The following is a 16,901-nucleotide window of genomic DNA, read 5'->3' as shown; positions in this document are numbered from 1 at the left end:
TTAACCATTATATTAACAAAACAGACGGGGTTTTGAAGCCCCATGGCAGGTCCAGAGGGTACATCCCTGTGGATTGAGCTTGAGTCAGTTTGTCCTTCATGAAAGGGAATCATAGCATACATGTACAAGGGTTAGAAGTGCTGTGCTGAGAACCCTCACTAACAGGCTAATGACAGGCTGGGAATAAGGTTACCAGAGACAGAAGGCACAGCTGCTTATTAGATAACACTGTAGCAGAATGAGATTACCAGAGCCAGACCCCGGCAGCTTATTAGATACACTGCAGCTTATTAGATACACTGCTGCAGAGCAAGCCTGGCAGCAGAGGAAAACCATGCCATGGATAAGAGCCGTTTTAATTTGTTTTTCTTTTTGTTTTTGAGTCATGGTTTCTCTGTATAGCCTTGGCTGTCCTGGAACTCACTCTATAGACCAGACTGGACTTGAACTCAGAGGTCCATCTGCTTCTGCCTCCCAAGTGCTGAGCACCCAAATTTTAAATTCTTTTTAGTGTTTGATTTTATCTTTTAAATTATTTATTGATTTGATTGATTGATTGATTGTCTTAGGGTTTTACTGCTGTGAACAGACACCATGACCAAGGCAAGTCTTATAAAAACAACATTTATTTGGGGCTGGCTTACAGGCTCAGAGGTTCAGTCCATTATCATCAAAGTGGGAGCATGGCAGCATCCAGGCAGGCATGGCACAGGCAGAGCTGAGAGTTCTACATCTTCATCTGAAGGTTGCTAGTGGAAGACTGACTTCCAGGCAACTAGGGTGAGGGTCTTAAGCCCACACCCACAGTGACACACCTACGCCAACCAGGTCACACCTATTCCAACAAGGCACACCTAAAAATGGTGCCACTTCCTGGTCCAAGAATATACAAACCATCACACTTACTTAGCTGGGGGCACGCACAAGCCATAGCATAACCTGCGGAGGTCAGAAGATAATTGTGGGAGTCTGCTTCCTCCCTCTGTTGGGCGCCTCTCAGTAGGGACGGAACGCATCACTAGGCTGATCCATCTCGCTGGCTGCCGTTTTATAGTTCTGGGGAACAGGGTCTCTCGAATCCTAGCCTAGGCTCATGCTCTCTATGTAACCAAGGGCAATCTTGAACCTATGGTCCTCCCCAGTGCTGGGATAAGTACATATCACCACACCAGTATGTAGTGCTGGGAATGAAATTCAGGAATTTCCACATGAAATCCCTCCCTAGAAAGGCCCATCCTATTGTGGGCGTCTCTGTTTGTGCTCTCAGTTGCTGCTTCAATGTCACAGTGCCTCGGTGTTTAGGTTGTATCAAGTAGGACTCACGTCTCGATGGCTGGTGGACATCTTCCTTTGCTGAATGCCTGTTACTCTCCTGGTTGATTTGACAAACTCTCTGACAACAGTGGCTTAGAACCCCCAGAGCTCGTGGCTCAGCTGCATAGGTAGCAGAAGATGACGTATTCAGCCACCATTGGGAAGAGAGGCTCCTTGGTCTTGCAAACTTTATATGCCCCATAGCAGGGGAACGCCAGAGCCAAGAAGTGGGAGTGGGTGGGTAGGGGAGCAGGGTGGGGGGAGGGTATAGGGGACATTCGGGATAGCATTTGAAATGTAAATGAAGAAAATATCTAATAAAATAATTAAAAGGGGGGGGAAGGAAGCTCTTATTTTGGCTCAGAGTTGGAAGGTACAGACCATCACGGTGGAGAGGGATGACAACGGAAAAGGAGGCAGCTTGTTATGTTAATCCAGTCAGGGAGGAGAGAGAGATGCCGCCCAGCTGTCTTCCTCCTTCATCTGGCCTACGACCCAGTCCACAGGAAGAAGGTGCGGCCCACACCAGAGCAGATAGATCTTCCTCTTCCTTTAAACCATTCTAGAAACATCCACACAGACAAACCCAGAAGTATGTTTCTACAGTGGGTCCAGATCCAGTCAATAATTAAGATTAACCTTCACAGCCAGGTGTGGTGGCACACGCATTTAATCCCAGCACTCGGGAGGCAGAGGCAGGCAGATTTCTTCTTCTTCTTTCTTTCTTTCTTTCTTTCTTTCTTTCTTTCTTTCTTTCTTTCTTTCTTTCTTTCTTTCTTTCTTTCTTTCTTTCTTGTTGGTTTTTGAGACAGGGTTTCTAATCCCAGCACTCGGGAGGCAGAGGCAGGCAGATTTCTTCTTTCTTTCTTTCTTTCTTTCTTTCTTTCTTTCTTTCTTTCTTTCTTTCTTTCTTTCTTTCTTTTTTGTTGGTTTTTGAGACAGGGTTTCTCTGTATAGCCCTGGAACTCACTCTGCAGACCAGACTGGCCTCGAACGCAGAAATCTGCCTGCCTCTGCCTCCCGAGTGCTGGGATTAAAGGCGTGTGCCACCACACCTGGTGGCAGGTGGATTTCTGAGTTCGAGGTCAGCCTGGTCTACAAAGTGAGTTTCAGGACAGCCAGGGCTACACAGAGAAACCCTGTCTCAAAAAAAAATTAACCTTCACAATGAGGAATAATTTTTTTACACAGTGGATTTTACACAGTGTAAATTGGAAAGTAGCTTATTAGTTTTGAATCCATGGGAAGCACCAAGTTTTTAATTAAGTATGTACGTATTGTATACGTCCACATGTGTGGGCACACACACTGTATGTCACTGTGCACACCAAGGCCAGAAGAGGGCTTTGGACCCCTCTGAGGTGGAGTTACAGGCAATGGTGAGGTACCAGGCTGCTGGGCTCTGAAGTCCAGTACTTGTGATTGTGTGGCAAATGTTTTTAACCAGAGAGCCATCCATCTCTCTAGCCCAACCATCGCATCTTTATGTAAATGAAAATGGTGATGTGACATGAGCAACAAGCCTCTGGCCGATAAATGTTGTAAATGCCTCCAGGAGAGCCTCTGCGCGGAGCACAAGCGTCCCCTCCAGCTGACCTCCGGGTGCTGCTGGCTTTCTTCAGATCCCATATTCTGGAAACCTGTTTTACGGGATACAGATGGAAAGAAGCCCAGGGTAAATGGCAGGAGCCCATCCTCTGGACACCCGGTAGGTAAAGCATTACTTTCTCCAGCAGTTCCTGTACTTCCAAATCTGGCCACAGGGTGGTGCCCTGTGTCCACGATTGTCTGCTCAGATCTCCAGGGGTCCCGCAGGCAGAGGTGAGCTTCACTTTTACTGGGTGTTCAGGCTAAAGGCCAGGATGGTGGTGGCATGTGCATACGTTGTGTGTTTGAATGCGGAATGAAGACTTGAGCATAAGGACAAGCTGTCCATGACACATCCAGAGAGGCACTCATGTTCAGGCCAAGCTAGGGTTGGCCGGCCTGTACTGGGACTTCTCCATGGCTCAGTCTTCTTGGCTGCTCCTCAAGGCCTTCATTTCTATTCTATACTGCATGCCACTGTTTTCTCCTTCTTCTTTAAGTATAAGGCAGACCAGGGAGGAGAGACAATTACTTCTCTACTCGGAGTAGCGGGGATAGAGGCCACGTCAGTGGAGGAATGAAGAGGGTTGGGTTGTGCCTGGAGAGTTCTGGAAGGCCAGAACATCTGGGGAGGGCATGGGAAGGGAGTGGAAGGCTCTCACTGGTGTGACCACCAAGGTTCTGGGGGGACTGGTAGATTCTCTGTGCACTGGCTACCCCCCTCTAACCCTGCCTCACTGAGGCCTCGTCCACCATGGTTGGGCTAGGAGATGTCGGCAGGCCTGAAGCAGTGGAGGGTGGTGGCTCTCTCTACCCCTTATCCCATTTGAAGTGCTTCTGCACAGCATGACCTGGGCTTGCTCCTACTTCTGTAGTAATAATGGGGAGCGGTGCTGGTCTCACGGAAATACTTCACCCTGTCTTCACAACCTGTCTATAAGCCTAAACTTTCTCTTAAAGTACCAGCCTGGCAGTGGTGGCACATGCCTTAATTCCAGCACTTGGGAGGCAGAGGGAGGCTAATTTCTGAGTTCAAGGCCAGCCTGGTTTACAGAGTTCCAGGACAGCCAGGGCTATACAGAGAAACCCTGTCTTCAAACAAACAAACAAACAAACACAAAAAACGAAGTACCAGACAGATCTGGAATGGGACAGACTCAGCTGTCTTGACACTGCTAGAACTTGGAGCCACTCTGTGAAGGGTGGTATGATCCGGGCCTAGGGCGATCTTGCAATCTAGAGCCGGTCCTGCCAACAGCCAGTCAGAAAATGGCCCAAGCCCAGAAAGGCAGAGAAGGAGGTCTCCGTCAGAAGCCGGCCTGGACAGGTTACAGACAGGTCTTACTTGTGAAAGAGGAAACAGTAGTGGAAGACTGAGCCTCTGAACAAATTGCTCAGGTCCACAGCCTTATCCATGACAGGACCCCAAGGCTGTAATTAAAGGTTTAGGCGGAAGGGATTATGCCAGAGGAGTGGAAGAGGCCCCCCACAGCGTGGGGCTGGAATCTGGAGCTCAGTGCTGGGGAAATAACATTCATTTAACCTCCCCATCGGAGCCCTCCCTCTGACCTCCTTGGACCTGTCTCCTTGCTGGACTAGACTGGGCCTACTGGGTAGGTGGAGCTTAAGGAGTTCTACACACACAGCCAATTCTTCTCAGGAAGAATAAAAGTAAAGTTCCTAGTGAAACAGATTCCCTTTATCACCATTTCTAAACAAATGAGGGCACAATGGTCTCCAGGAAGGGCGGTGACCTGGCTAACTTTAGGGGTGCATACAGCGGTCAAAGAAGAGGCTGAATGCCCCGTGACCACATTTCCCATTTCAGACAATTTCACCAATATTGTCTGAAAGCAACTACGAGGCACACTGGGCTGTGGCCTTTACCGGCCATGACAATTCTTCTGATACTGGAACATTTTCCCTGAAGAGAACCCAGCGTTTATCAAGTAGGACCCAGTCTAGGCCAGGGCCTGGTGACTGATGGGAACATCACCCATCCATCCTTCCATCTTCTTGTCCAGCTGACTACCCACACACTCACTCATCCATCCATCCTGACTACCTGGATGAACATTCTGCTAAGCCAGAAACTGCTCTAGGTCTTAAAGACTCAGTGGAGAATGTGGGGCTCCTACCCTTCACAAACCTTCTCTTCTAGTCAAGGGAGCACATGGCAGAGCAAGATGCACTTCAGACGCCATTTGTGACCTGAACAGATATTGAGAGAACAGAAGGGGGAGTCCAGTAAAAAGCACTAGTGTGTGCCGACAATGTGTTATGGATGCTAGTCAGGCCTCGGAGGCTGTGGGGAGGCAGTGCATGCAGCCCGTAGGAGGCAGATCATAGGCAGTGATGACGGCTGCTTTACAAGAATTGTCTGAGGCAGTGTGTAGAGAGGTCAAAGTAGAAGTGTTTGAGGTTAGGGTTTGGGAAGACGGGGAGCTAATCTCTAGGGTGTGGTGCTACTGGTGTGTTAGAAGCAGAGTATAAATTCCAGAGCAAATAGAGACTGCTGCTGGAGATGGAACACTTCAGGGCCACAGAACTTGGTCTGGGGCCAGGCGGTCTGGAAAGACCAGATGGAGACCCAAGAGCCTGAGGCTGACCCGAGGTCAGGAAGAGACTGAATGAGATGGAAGGGAAGCCAGCAACTGAGCAAGGCTGACAGAGTGTGGGGAAACTACCCTTGCATTTGGTAGGAGTCAGCTGGGATAAGAGGACAGTTGCCTGGGGACAGAGGACAGGGCCACATGGGAGGGAGAGTGGGGTCTGCAGGGTGACAGTCTTCCAGGAAGCAGGACAACATGGCACTAACACAAGTCTGGGGAGAAATGGACAGCACACTATCTGTAGAGAGGCCTGGGTGCTAGAGCTCACCCAGCCTGGTCCTTGATTGGGGACAAGGGTCTGACCCCAGACATAGTTCCTGCCCACAGCTGACACTCAGAAAGTGCCTGGTGTACACTTTATTTTTGCTCCTTTGCAGCAAACACGGCACAGGACTTCAATGCAGGCTCTGTATGTATTGTTTGGCTGATACCCCAAGAGTTAAGGTTTATTTTTTAAAGTATACCACATCTCTTGCATTTTAAAGTCTGACTTTCCTGGGTTTGTCCCATTGAAGTCTCTTTCTGCAAAGAAGTGAATCTTGTATGGAAGGGCCCTACATGTTGAGGGGCTCACAGGACAGACCGGCTCTCTCCCAGTTACCAGCAGTCACCTTTCTGCCAAGTCTTGTGACAGGAGACAGCTGCGGCTCTCCACCCCAGCTATAAAAAGCTCCAGCTACCTAAGTGGTCAGAGGACGTGCAGCGGACATTCAGGGTGCCTCTTTGGGGCCAAGGAAGAATTGCGACCCCGAGAATCATGCCAAGGCTCCCCCCTGTCCTGCGGCTGCTCCAAGCGCCTGTGAAGTTCACAGTGGTTCCTAAAGCCCATGTCTCTGCCAAGCCAGCCAAAACTCCCACTTCCGCCGTGGTAAGTAACTTCTAAGGTAGCATTCCCTGGGCTTCAGGGTAACAGGGAGGATTAAAGTGACAAAGGAGAGGGGTGGACGTGGTGCTGGGTATCAGTGTTTTATGCAAGACTCTGTCTGGGTGCCAGAGGAGGGCTCTGGCACCACTGCCTGTGGGCTAGGCTCTTAAGGGGCTGCAAATAGTGGGGTGGGGACTGTCCTCAGGTTTCACATACCTCTGGCCAAGGTCGACAGTGACAGAACTAGGGGGCATTTGGTCACACACAGCCCAGACTAAGATCCCTATTCTATGCCAAATTTACTTAAATTCAGGATTGAGGTCAATAGGAAGGACTAGTTTCCAAATGAAGTACTGATTCAGCGTTAAGACTCGAACGCAGGCCGTATTTAGAGGGAACTCAGGGTGTCAATGCAGTGGATACCTCAGAATCTGCTTCTCAACCTAAAGCTACTGAGAACACTAAAGCTACTGTGCCCCTGATGGGGGTCACCACTGCTCACAAGACACACAAGGCCTTAGCCGGCGTGGCTTCTGAATGGGACTGCTTTCCGAGAAAGGCCCAGTGTTTGTTTATAACAATGGAAACCTTAGCTGTTCTGCTCTTCTGCACAGCACCCTGGAACGTAAGACCGGACAGGAGCTGAGTGAACCTCTGCCTTACTGGGAGCTGCTTCAGCTAGGCAGGATCTTGGGTTCTGAAGCCCGAGACTATTTCTCCTGATTTGTGAGGTCATTCTCCCTGCCAAGGGCTCCAGGCTGCCAAGCTCTGACACAGCAGAGCTTGCCTGCTCACAAGCCTGCCTAGAGAAGCCGAAGGCAAATGGGGACTATGGCTGCCAACAAAGAGGAAGAGCAAGGGTAGCAGTCCCCAGCTGGAGGGATGCTTCTGCCCCAGGAGTCTAAGGACGGGGAAGGTAGCCTGGCCTGTGGCTGGGCCTGAGCCTTCTAGTGGCCAGTGGACTCATGTGTGCTTTCTTTTCACAGGAGCAGGCTGTGGGAATCTCAGCCATCAGCCTTGGTTTCATGGTTCCAGCAGGATGGGTCTTAGCCCACCTGGAGAGCTATAAAAAGAGCGCCACAGCATGAAGTGGCACATCCCTGAGAGAGTTCATTAAACACTTCCATCCACCTACTGCTTGTGCAGATTCTTGAGCGTGGCACGCCTGATATCTGGTGCCTTAGTGATGCTGGGTGATGAGTGTGGATTCCTGGGTCTGAGAATGCTCTCAAGATGACTGCAAAAAGGAACCAATGCATCCCTGTCTGACAATACAGAACTCACTTCTTTGGTGGCGGTCCTGTGCATGGTGACAGGGGAGGAGTAAGGCAAGTCCCCACCAACCCTGAGTCCCAGCTTACATGCTCATTTCTTTTCAGACACAGGATTGGCTAAGAATCTAAGTCAAAGAACAGAAGCACCAACAGAACAATGCCAAGGCATTTATTAGAGAAGTACTCTTAGACCACACTGCCAAGTCCACGCAGGTGGAGCTGGGTGGAGACGGCTCTGTCCCCATTCCCGTTCGTGCCCTTCCTCATCACCTAGGCTGGAGCCCCCCGCCCACCCCTTGCATGCTACAAAAGACCCCACACAGGAGCCTTCTCCAAGTAGTCACACCCCCACCAGTGATAGTTCTCTGCTTTTATAGCAAGAACAGTTCCCACTCCAAGCAGGATCCTAAACTCCATCCCAAATGAATACATCTGCTGATGGTTTCGGGGGTCACAGAATTGCCTTGCAAGGTGAGGCAGGGTCTGCAGGACACGGGAGCACTAGGTGAGGATGTCCTGAGCCTGGTGTTCCACCAGCATCTCCATGCTCTTCACATCTGTGCACCAAAGCTCCAGACGGTCCTTCATCCCCTTGATCTAAAGGCAAATCAGGATCACATGGGTATCAGCTACAAGGGAGACTGTGTGGGAGGGCTGAGTCTCTAGTTCTTTTTTGGGGAAATGCTAAGGGTAACAGAACTGAAGGTGGAGGTGAGTGATGGAATCACTGTGCCAATTCTGATCACGAGGACATTCTAAAATCTCACATGAAAGAAAAAGAATGAGGCAATCACAGGATTAAACATCCGGGAAACATGATAGGGCATGGGATCAAGTCACAAAACCAGGAACATGTCTGCTGGAGCAGCAATTTGAGGATTAGGAGACATCAGCAGAGCAGCCAGTACTGTTGTCACAGTAAGCCTGTAAGTGCAGGGCTCAGACCTCAGGCCTGCTTTTCTAGGTCTCCACAGCAGTAATCCCACCTGCACTACCTTGTGTGGAACAGTGTCTGCTTCCTAAACGGCCTCCATCCACATAAAACTAGGACAGCATTGGTAAACCGGCAAAGGGCAGGGGCCCAGCCCCCTTACCTGCTGCAAATCCAGCACTCGCGGCTGTACCCACGTCATGTGGACCCGCTTGTCCACCTCGTCTATGCTGCCTCTCACCAGCCCCACCGAGAGCGCCTTCATCACCAGCAACTCCACCTGTGCAAGGGGCTCCATGAGACACACTGGGAGCAGTGCTCGCTGAGGCCAGATTTCGGCCAGGGGTGTGGTAGCACTGCTGCTGTGACCCAAGTCCAAGAACCATACCTTGTTGACAGTGATTTTGGCACTTTTGGCAATTTCTTCAAAAGTGAGTTGTCTGTGGTTGGCAGGCCGTGTGAAAGTCATCTGAAAAACAAAACTAGTTTTCTAAGCAAAAGTGGTTAAAAAGAGAATTGTTTAAAAATTTTTTTTTTTGGGGGGGGGGGGTCAGAGCTGGAGATATGGCTCAGTGGTTAAGGAGTTAATTGGCTATTCTTCCAAAGGATCCAGGTTCAATTCCAGCCCCACATGGCAGCTCCCAACTGTCTGTAACTCCAGGTCCAGTTGATCTGACACCTTCACACAGACACACATGCCATACATACAGACAAAACATTCATGTATGTGAAACAAAACTAAGTCATTAAAAAAAGGTCCCAGTTTCTGGCTGTTACGAACAGAGCTAAGCAAGTGTGGTTTTTTTGTTTGTTTGTTTTTTGCTTTGTCTTTTGTTTTTTTTTAAAGATGTATGTATGTATGTATGTATGTGAGTACACTGTAGCTGTACAGACGGTTGTGAGCCTTCATGTGGTTGTTGGGAATTGAAGATTTTTGTAAGACCTCTGCTCAATCTGGTTGGCCTTGCTTGCTCCGGCCCAAAGATTTATTTATTATTATTATACATAAGTACACTGTAGTTGTCTTCAGACGCACCAGAAGAGGGCATCAGATCTCATTACGGGTGGTTGTGAGCCACCATGTAGTTGCTGAGATTTGAACTCATGACCTTCCAAAGAGCAGTCAGTGCTATTACCCACTGAGCCATCTCGCCAGCCCCCGAACAAGTGTTCTTGTGTCATGGTAGATGGGTGTAGAGAGTAGGGATGAGAGTAGGAAGGATGAGGTGTGGGAAGGATGGAGGAGAGAGTACTGGGAGATACAACTGGAATCAGGGCATCTCTGGGATGAGCTGGACACCTAAGGCAATGGAAACATCCAGGAGTTGATGAGGTGAACCTAGGGACTCCTAGCAATGGGAGATATGGGCTGAACCAAAATCCCCTGTAACCAGGCCAGACTTCCAGTAGAGGAACTAGGTCATCAACCCAGCTACAATAGCCTTGACCTACGATTTGTCCTGCCTACAAGACATGCAGGGGTAAAGGTGGCACAGAAACTAGGGGAGGAGAATTCCTAATGATATTCTGTTATACTCATAGATTGCCATCTGGCCCAACTGTCAAGAGAGGCTGTACCCAGCAACTGATGGAAACAGATGCAGAGACCCACAGCCAAATATTAGGTAGAGCTTGGGCAAATCCCAAGGGAAAGGGTGAGGGAAACCCACAAATCACGCAATCTGAGCCCACAGGAGTTCACAGAGACTCAACTGCTGACCAGGAAGCCTGATAGGGGCTGGCCTAGGCCCTCTGCATAAGCTCCAGTTGTGAGGCTTGGTCTTCCTGTAGGGTTGCTAACAGAGGGAGCAGGAGCTGTCTCCGACTCTGTTGCCTGCCTCTGGGACCCTTCCCCCTTCTGTGTTACCTCATCTAGCCTTAAAAGAAGAGGATCACTACTCTTATACAACCTGATATGCCATGGCTGGTTGATATCCACGGAGGCCAGCCCTTTTCTGAAGAGGGAGGGAGGAGTGGATGGGGAGTGGGGTGGGAGACGGAAAGTAAGGAGAAGACCTGGGAGGGGGAACTGCAGTTGGGATAGAAAATAAACAAAATTAAAAATAAAAGTTTTTTTTTTTTTTTTTTTTTTGTAAGAAGTTGTGGTTGTTCTGTGAGAGCTTGGCTGCACATGCCTTTAATCCCAGTACTCAGAAGGCAGAGATAGGCAGATCTCTGTGAGTTCAAGACCAGCCTGGTTCATAGCAAATTCCAGGTTATGGTCAGGATGACATAGTGAGAGGCTGTCTTGCTTAAAAAAAAAATTCTGGCAGGGCAGTGGTGGCGCACGCCTTTAATCCCAGCACTTGGGAGGCAGAGGCAGGCCGGATTTCTGAGTTCGAGGCCAGCCTGGTCTACAGAGTGAGTTCCAGGATAGCCAGAGCTAAACGGAGAAACCCTGTCTCGAAAAACTAAAAAAAAAAAAAAATTGAAAATATAGATCGTCTTATTAGTCTCATATTCAAGTACTCAAGTTTTCTTAAGCTAGTGTCCACTATAAACAAGGTCCCAATGATCAGAGAAGGTTAAAGAACAAAACCAACTTTAAAGGAATTTTTGACAAGAGCAAATATTCATTCTTTGATGACAGGTCCCAGGAGCACTGTAGGAAACTGGAAATGCACAGGCAATTCTCCCACAAGCTCATATTCTATCGGAGAACACACAAAAGCACATGGATAGAAGGCGTGTGTCATGAGATTAGTGGCAGGAAGAGACAGTGGCTTTAGGTTCAAATGGGCAAGGACAATTACAAAGTGTCTACTGGAGCCTGTCTAAGATTCAAACTCATGGGCCAGTGAGATGGTTCAGTGGGTAAAGGCACTTGCTGCCAAGCCTGGGGACCCAGAATTTGATCCTTAGAACCCATCTGGCAGGAGAGAAATGACTCCCTTGAGTTGTTCTGATTTCCACATGTGTGTATCCATCTCCCACAAAAGAAATGTTAAAAAAAAAAGTGTAAGATCCGAATTCCAACCTAATGAGCAGAGGCAAAAGGGAGGAAACAGGTAAGAGTGGGGCCCCCGAGAGGCGGGAAAGCGCACAGGCTAGCTAGATCATAAGCACTGTTCCAGCACTGCTGCCAGGGATCCCCAAGTGCTTCTTACCTCCATAAGGCACAACAGCTGGATCTTCCTCAGAAGCTGGGCTTCGTTGGCTGCTAAGTCAGGCTGCAAAGTATAGAAAGACAGAAATGTGGGTTCTGAAACTCTACTATGGGTCAAACAAAAAGAACCAGGCAAGCCCAAACACTTTACATTGTGGGTAGCTGAGGCTCACTGAGAGCTCCAAGTGATACTAAATCCCTTTGTCTCAGAGAATTTAAAGAAGAAACTAACAGGCTGTCTCTCAAGTCAGGAGTGTATGAAACAGGATTTACTGATGTTCCAAACACCACCAACGGGCACCTCAAGACTCTTGGCAGAGGCACAACCAGCCAAGAACAAGTCTCGTGTTTTGAAAGGCTTTGGGTAGCACTGCTGTTGGCCAGCACAGTTGGCTGAAAGTGCTGAAGGCCTAATGGCTCGTGCTTAGTCTACAGAGCCAGAGCCACAGACAATCCCACCACGGTGAGAACAAAAGCTCATCTTTTTGCAAGTCTGCAGGCTGGTGTGATGTCACACCTGTGTTCCAGCACTGTGGAGCTAAGGCAAGAGGACCACTTGAGCCTGGGAATTCAAGACAAACCAGAACACAGAGACCATGCTTCAGAATAAAAACAAAACCAGGTTAAATTCTGCTAAGGAAAATCCCAGCAGGGACATTTCTGCAGATATCCCAGAATCTTTTTTCTTCTTATAAATTGCTACAGCAAGCTAGTCTCTCTGTCTTGTCTTTCTTTCTTTTTTTTAAAATAGGGGTCTCATTCATTATATTGCCTAGGTTGGTCCTTAACTCCTAGTCTCTAGTGATCCTTTGACCTCTGCTGGGACTAGAGGCATGACTAGAGTACCTGGCCCCAACTTTCTTTGAGGTGGCATATTTTGCTGACAGGTCAATCCACAATGAGACTACAGTTAAGACTTGCTGGATCTGCTATTTTCTGTCTTCTCAAAGCCCCTTCACTCATTCTAACCCTGCTCTATTACACACACCCACACCCACCCAAGTTTTTATTAATAATAGGAAAATCCAAAGCTTCAGGAAATATAAGAATATAACCATATTTCCTACCACAATTAATATTTTGAAATATTTACTTCTAATAATTTCATTTTAAAGGAGATGCTACTAAGCTGAGGAGAAGTCTCAGAGACTAGAGTGTCACGCAAACGAGAGGACCAGACTTTAGATCCTTAGGACCCAAATAAATGCCAGGTGGGCTGGGGGGCGTGGCTACTCACTTGTAACTCCAGCCCCAAAGACAGAGACAGAGGCTCTCCAGAACGAGCTGGTAGCAAGACTAGCCATACAGGCAAGCTCTGGGCTTAAGTGATAGAGCCTATCTCAATGGATAAAGTGGAATGTGACAAAGAAAGATTCCTGGTATCAACTTTTGTGTTCCACATGCATTTGCACAAACATGTGAACACGCACAAACACACATATGAATGCACACTATACACATATACATGAACAAGAAAAAATGCAAACTAAAGAAACAAAATAAGAAAGGCTTCTCTTACTGTTAAGCACCTTTGGCCAACTGCTACACTTCTCTTGGGTTCCTGCTCTGCTCTCCCTGCTGCACTGTGGCTCTGGGGACTGCCTATACTCATGTTGGCCACACACTTTTCAGTTCAGCAAATGCGCTAAGTTTCCTTGTCCTCTTCCTCTTGCATCTCTTCACTCATTCAAGATTGCAGACACTCTTCCTCTGGGAGTCTGTGCTGCTCCTTACCCAGCACAGACAGAGAAGCATGCTGTGCCTCTCCTGAACAGCACTGCAGTGACCCAGTCCTCTGCTGCCCTGTTTCTGGGAGAGCAAGCCTGCCTATCAATGTCCAGTCTATGCCTAGACCCTCTTGGGTATCTGGTGTGTGTAGGGAAGAGGATTAGTGAGTCCTTGTTGTAAGAGTAGACATGGGCTGTGATGGTTTGCACATGGTTTGTCCAGGGAGTGGCACTATTAGAAGGTGTGGCCTTGTTGGAGTAGGTGTGTCACTATAGGTGTGGGCTTTAAGACCCTCATCCTAGCTGCCTGGAAGTCAGTATTCTGCTAGCAGCCTTTAGATCGAGATGTAGAACCCTCAGCTTCTCCTGCACCATGTCTGCCTAGAAGCTGCCATTATCCCACCTTGATGATAATGGACTGATTCTCTGAACCTGCAAGCCAGTCTCAATTAAATGTTGTCTTTATAATAGTTGCCTTGGTCATGGTATCTACTCACAGCAGTAAAACCGTAACTAAGACACCGGGGTACATGAAACCTACCTGCTGGCCCCAGGCAGACTTCAGTGTCTGGAACCTATCTACATCACCACTATTGAAAGCATATAAGGTGTCAATCAGCCACTGTCGGTCAGTGTCCCTCAGTGACTCCAGCACAGGGTGCATGAGCTGTGGGGACAGAGACAGTTAACTGGTACAAAGTCAGACTTTCCTCCTCCCCACACTGTTGAGTGCCAGGCCAACTTACAAGTTCTCCAAAGTTAAAAACTCCCTCTCCGAGAAGTCCAGCAAGCCCCAGTGTGAAGGCTCTCTCTTGTTGCTCTGACACTATAAAATGATACAGTCAGTCATATCCCAGCCTTGTCTGGCTTTATAAACCTCACACATGAAATACAGAAGCCCTTCTTAGAATGGTTCTAGTACCAAACTTCAGCATGAGCTACCTCTTCAAAAGCACTAGAATTCAGGTTATACCAGGAGCCGTGTATATCTGAATTTTGTGGAAACCCACTTGTATAAAGTTTTCTCCACAGATATGCACCCTTTCACTGTTCAGCTTGTACTCTGACTGGAATAACAGATCCTTTGCTCCCACCCCACCTCAGCTCTCTCACAGGTCTAACCGTCTACAGTTCTTCAGACTGGAATGAGTCTGTTTTCTCCTCTATTGGCTCCAGTGGTCGCTTTTCTAATGTATTCCTGTTAACATAGAGTAATCAAAGCTTTATTTGCATTTTTAGGAGTTGCCAGTCTCCTTACCACCAACGGCTTCAAGAAAGTAGTCAAATTTTCTTTCAAACACACTCTCCCTATATTTTTACCCAAACTCTCAGGCTACTTTTCCTTCCATCCTCAGATTCTTGAAAGACTGTAATTTATTCCCACAGGTATGAACTCCTTTTAGGGCAGAGGTCTCAGCTATGGGATCTCACATCCCCTTCACCCTGTGGAGGGCTGGAGAAGCACAGGCACATCACTACAATCTGACTTAGTTACTAATATGGGTCTGCATCGGACTAAAGGGACTGAGAAAGATGAGCTGGAGACAAATATGATATAAAATCTAAAATGTACACAAAACTTTCCACCTTAAAAGTGATGAACACCTGACACAACTAAGACCTATTCGCTCCAGCACCCTGCTGTGCTCAGCCAAGGACTCCTTGAGTGCTGAGAACTGTGAGGGCCCCGGGTTACCTGGCAGATCCTTGATGTCCACACAGCCCAGAAATCGTAGAGCATCTTTGTAGTAGGACGCGTGGTTTCCGATTGTTTGATAGTATTTACTGGAGAGATCATAGAAACGACTGTGAACTGACGTCACACCGGGGAGGTTGCTGAGCAGCTCTTCAACATCTTCAATGGTTTCCTATACACAAGAAGTAAATCGTCTTCCAACTTAAAAGATCTTTAAAGTAATAGATTGGCAAAGGATCTAACTCCACACCCTCTAGGGGTAGTAGCCAGGAAATATTAAGGACACAGTAGAAAAGATAGTAACAGGCAATTAACAGAGTAGAGATGGGAGTGCAGTTGCTAGTAAACCACTACCAACTAAGAAATTAAAAAAAAAAAAAAAAAAAAAAAAAAATCAAGCCACTACCACTTGACCTCCACTGGGTCATGGAGAATTAAATAGTGTGAAAATATTAAGGCTGCCAATGGGAGCTTCAGAGGTGTCCGTAAGGTTTTGTAGAATAACTCACATCAGCACTTCACACACACATTGAGGGGACTGCCCTTGCAAAAGGAGACCAGGCATGGAAATACTAACACGAAGAACACTTGTAATACAGTAAATGGTCTCAATCCTTTTGTAGGAGAACAGATACATAAGCTGTAAAATAGTATATAGTGGGATATACCACACAGGGTAAAAAATGAATGGTCTATACATATCAACTCACAAATCTGGCTTGGGAAGACATATTCATCCAGTGATGGTTAATTTAGCAATTTGAGAGGATCTAGAATCACGTAGCAGGGTAACTGAGAGAGTGTTTAGCCTGAATGTCGGCACCACCCTGAGAGTGTTGTTGGAGTGATAAAATGAAGCCAGCACTGAGCCCCAGCACTTCTCTACTCTGTTCCTGTCTGCAGACCCATAGTAACCAACCACTTCTTGCTCCTGCCGCCACACCTTTGCTGCCACAGTGGACTGTAATCCCTCAGACTATAAGACAAAATAAACCATCCCCTAAGTTCCTTCTCAGGTATGAGGTCACAGCAACAAGAACAGTAACTAGTGCATGGTGGCTGAGATGGCCTGTTGGGGGACTAGCACAGACTGAGGAAACATGGTCTGCCTATGTGCTGCTCTACTCTCAGACTGGCTGAAGTCTCAGGGTGCCCGTTACAGCACCCCTCAGTATGCCATAGCTAATACCTCCAAACAAAATGTAATCAGGATGGATGTGATCTGGAACCAGGAAGCAATAAGTAAGACCTTTTTAGGGCAATGAAAACAAACTGTCAACTGCTACTTCTGGTATTTTTGTTAACATTATGGTTACCAAAATTAAGCCAAAACAAAAGCACATGCAGTCTCTAGATAAACAAGGTGGACTGACAATACTACATTGGTTTCTCTGCTACCACTATTTATGCCTGTCTCCCAGACTGAACAACAATGCAAAGGGGCAGAGATGGGGCTGAAGAGATGGCCTAACTATTCAGAGTATTGCTACTGCAAAGGACCTAGGTTCAGGGTTCAGTCCCTGGCATCCACACTGCAGCTTCCATCTGGCTGCAATTCCAGTTCCAGAGGACGTAATGCTTTCTTTAGGCCTCCATTGGCACTGCATGCATGTAGCGCAGACATACATGCAGGTACATGCCAAAACACATAAATATAGACAGAAACCTTCAACAATCCAAGAAGAAAGAGAACAGTGAAATACACTGCTTGACATGATGAGACCCCATGGAGTTCTGACTGGACAGACAGCTCTGGTCACACAAGGAATGCTCTTTTTTTTTTTTTTTT

General features: G+C 47.7%; 2 protein-coding genes across 2 annotated transcripts in view; one reads left to right on the top strand and one right to left on the bottom strand.

Annotated features, from left to right (window-relative positions):
* The first annotated feature begins 6,175 nt into the window (after positions 1–6,175).
* LOC110339130 (cytochrome c oxidase subunit 8B, mitochondrial) lies at positions 6,176–7,513 on the top strand. Its single transcript, XM_021222659.2, has 2 exons — positions 6,176–6,381; positions 7,365–7,513. Exons 1-2 carry the CDS (start codon positions 6,271–6,273, stop codon positions 7,464–7,466), a joined length of 213 nt encoding a protein of 70 aa, XP_021078318.1. The 5' UTR covers positions 6,176–6,270; the 3' UTR covers positions 7,467–7,513.
* A 287-nt stretch (positions 7,514–7,800) lies between these two features.
* The window catches only part of Psmd13 (proteasome 26S subunit, non-ATPase 13), a 14,792-nt gene continuing 5,691 nt past the window's right edge, over positions 7,801–16,901 (bottom strand). Inside the window, exons 7-13 of the mRNA XM_021194548.2 lie at positions 15,113–15,284; positions 14,163–14,242; positions 13,958–14,083; positions 11,691–11,753; positions 8,972–9,052; positions 8,747–8,863; positions 7,801–8,249 (exon numbers count right to left, since the gene is read on the bottom strand). Coding sequence (XP_021050207.1) covers positions 8,154–8,249; positions 8,747–8,863; positions 8,972–9,052; positions 11,691–11,753; positions 13,958–14,083; positions 14,163–14,242; positions 15,113–15,284 — 735 coding nt within the window. The 3' untranslated portion in view covers positions 7,801–8,153. The remainder of the gene's footprint in view (positions 8,250–8,746; positions 8,864–8,971; positions 9,053–11,690; positions 11,754–13,957; positions 14,084–14,162; positions 14,243–15,112; positions 15,285–16,901) is intronic.

The sequence above is a fragment of the Mus pahari genome, chromosome 1, assembly GCF_900095145.1.
Source record: "Mus pahari chromosome 1, PAHARI_EIJ_v1.1, whole genome shotgun sequence".
In the NCBI taxonomy this organism is placed as follows: Eukaryota; Metazoa; Chordata; class Mammalia; order Rodentia; family Muridae; genus Mus; species Mus pahari.
Note: the sequence above shows the minus strand (reverse complement) of the source record. Positions and strands in the feature narration are given on the sequence as shown.

Excerpts from the sequence above, each read along its gene's own strand:
- LOC110339130 (XM_021222659.2), top strand. The coding sequence starts at position 6,271 with ATGCCAAGGCTCCCCCCTGTCCTGCGGCTGCTCCAAGCGCCTGTGAAG. Across the intron at positions 6,382-7,364 it reads AAACTCCCACTTCCGCCGTG|GAGCAGGCTGTGGGAATCTC; the intron begins GTAAGTAACTTC and ends TTCTTTTCACAG.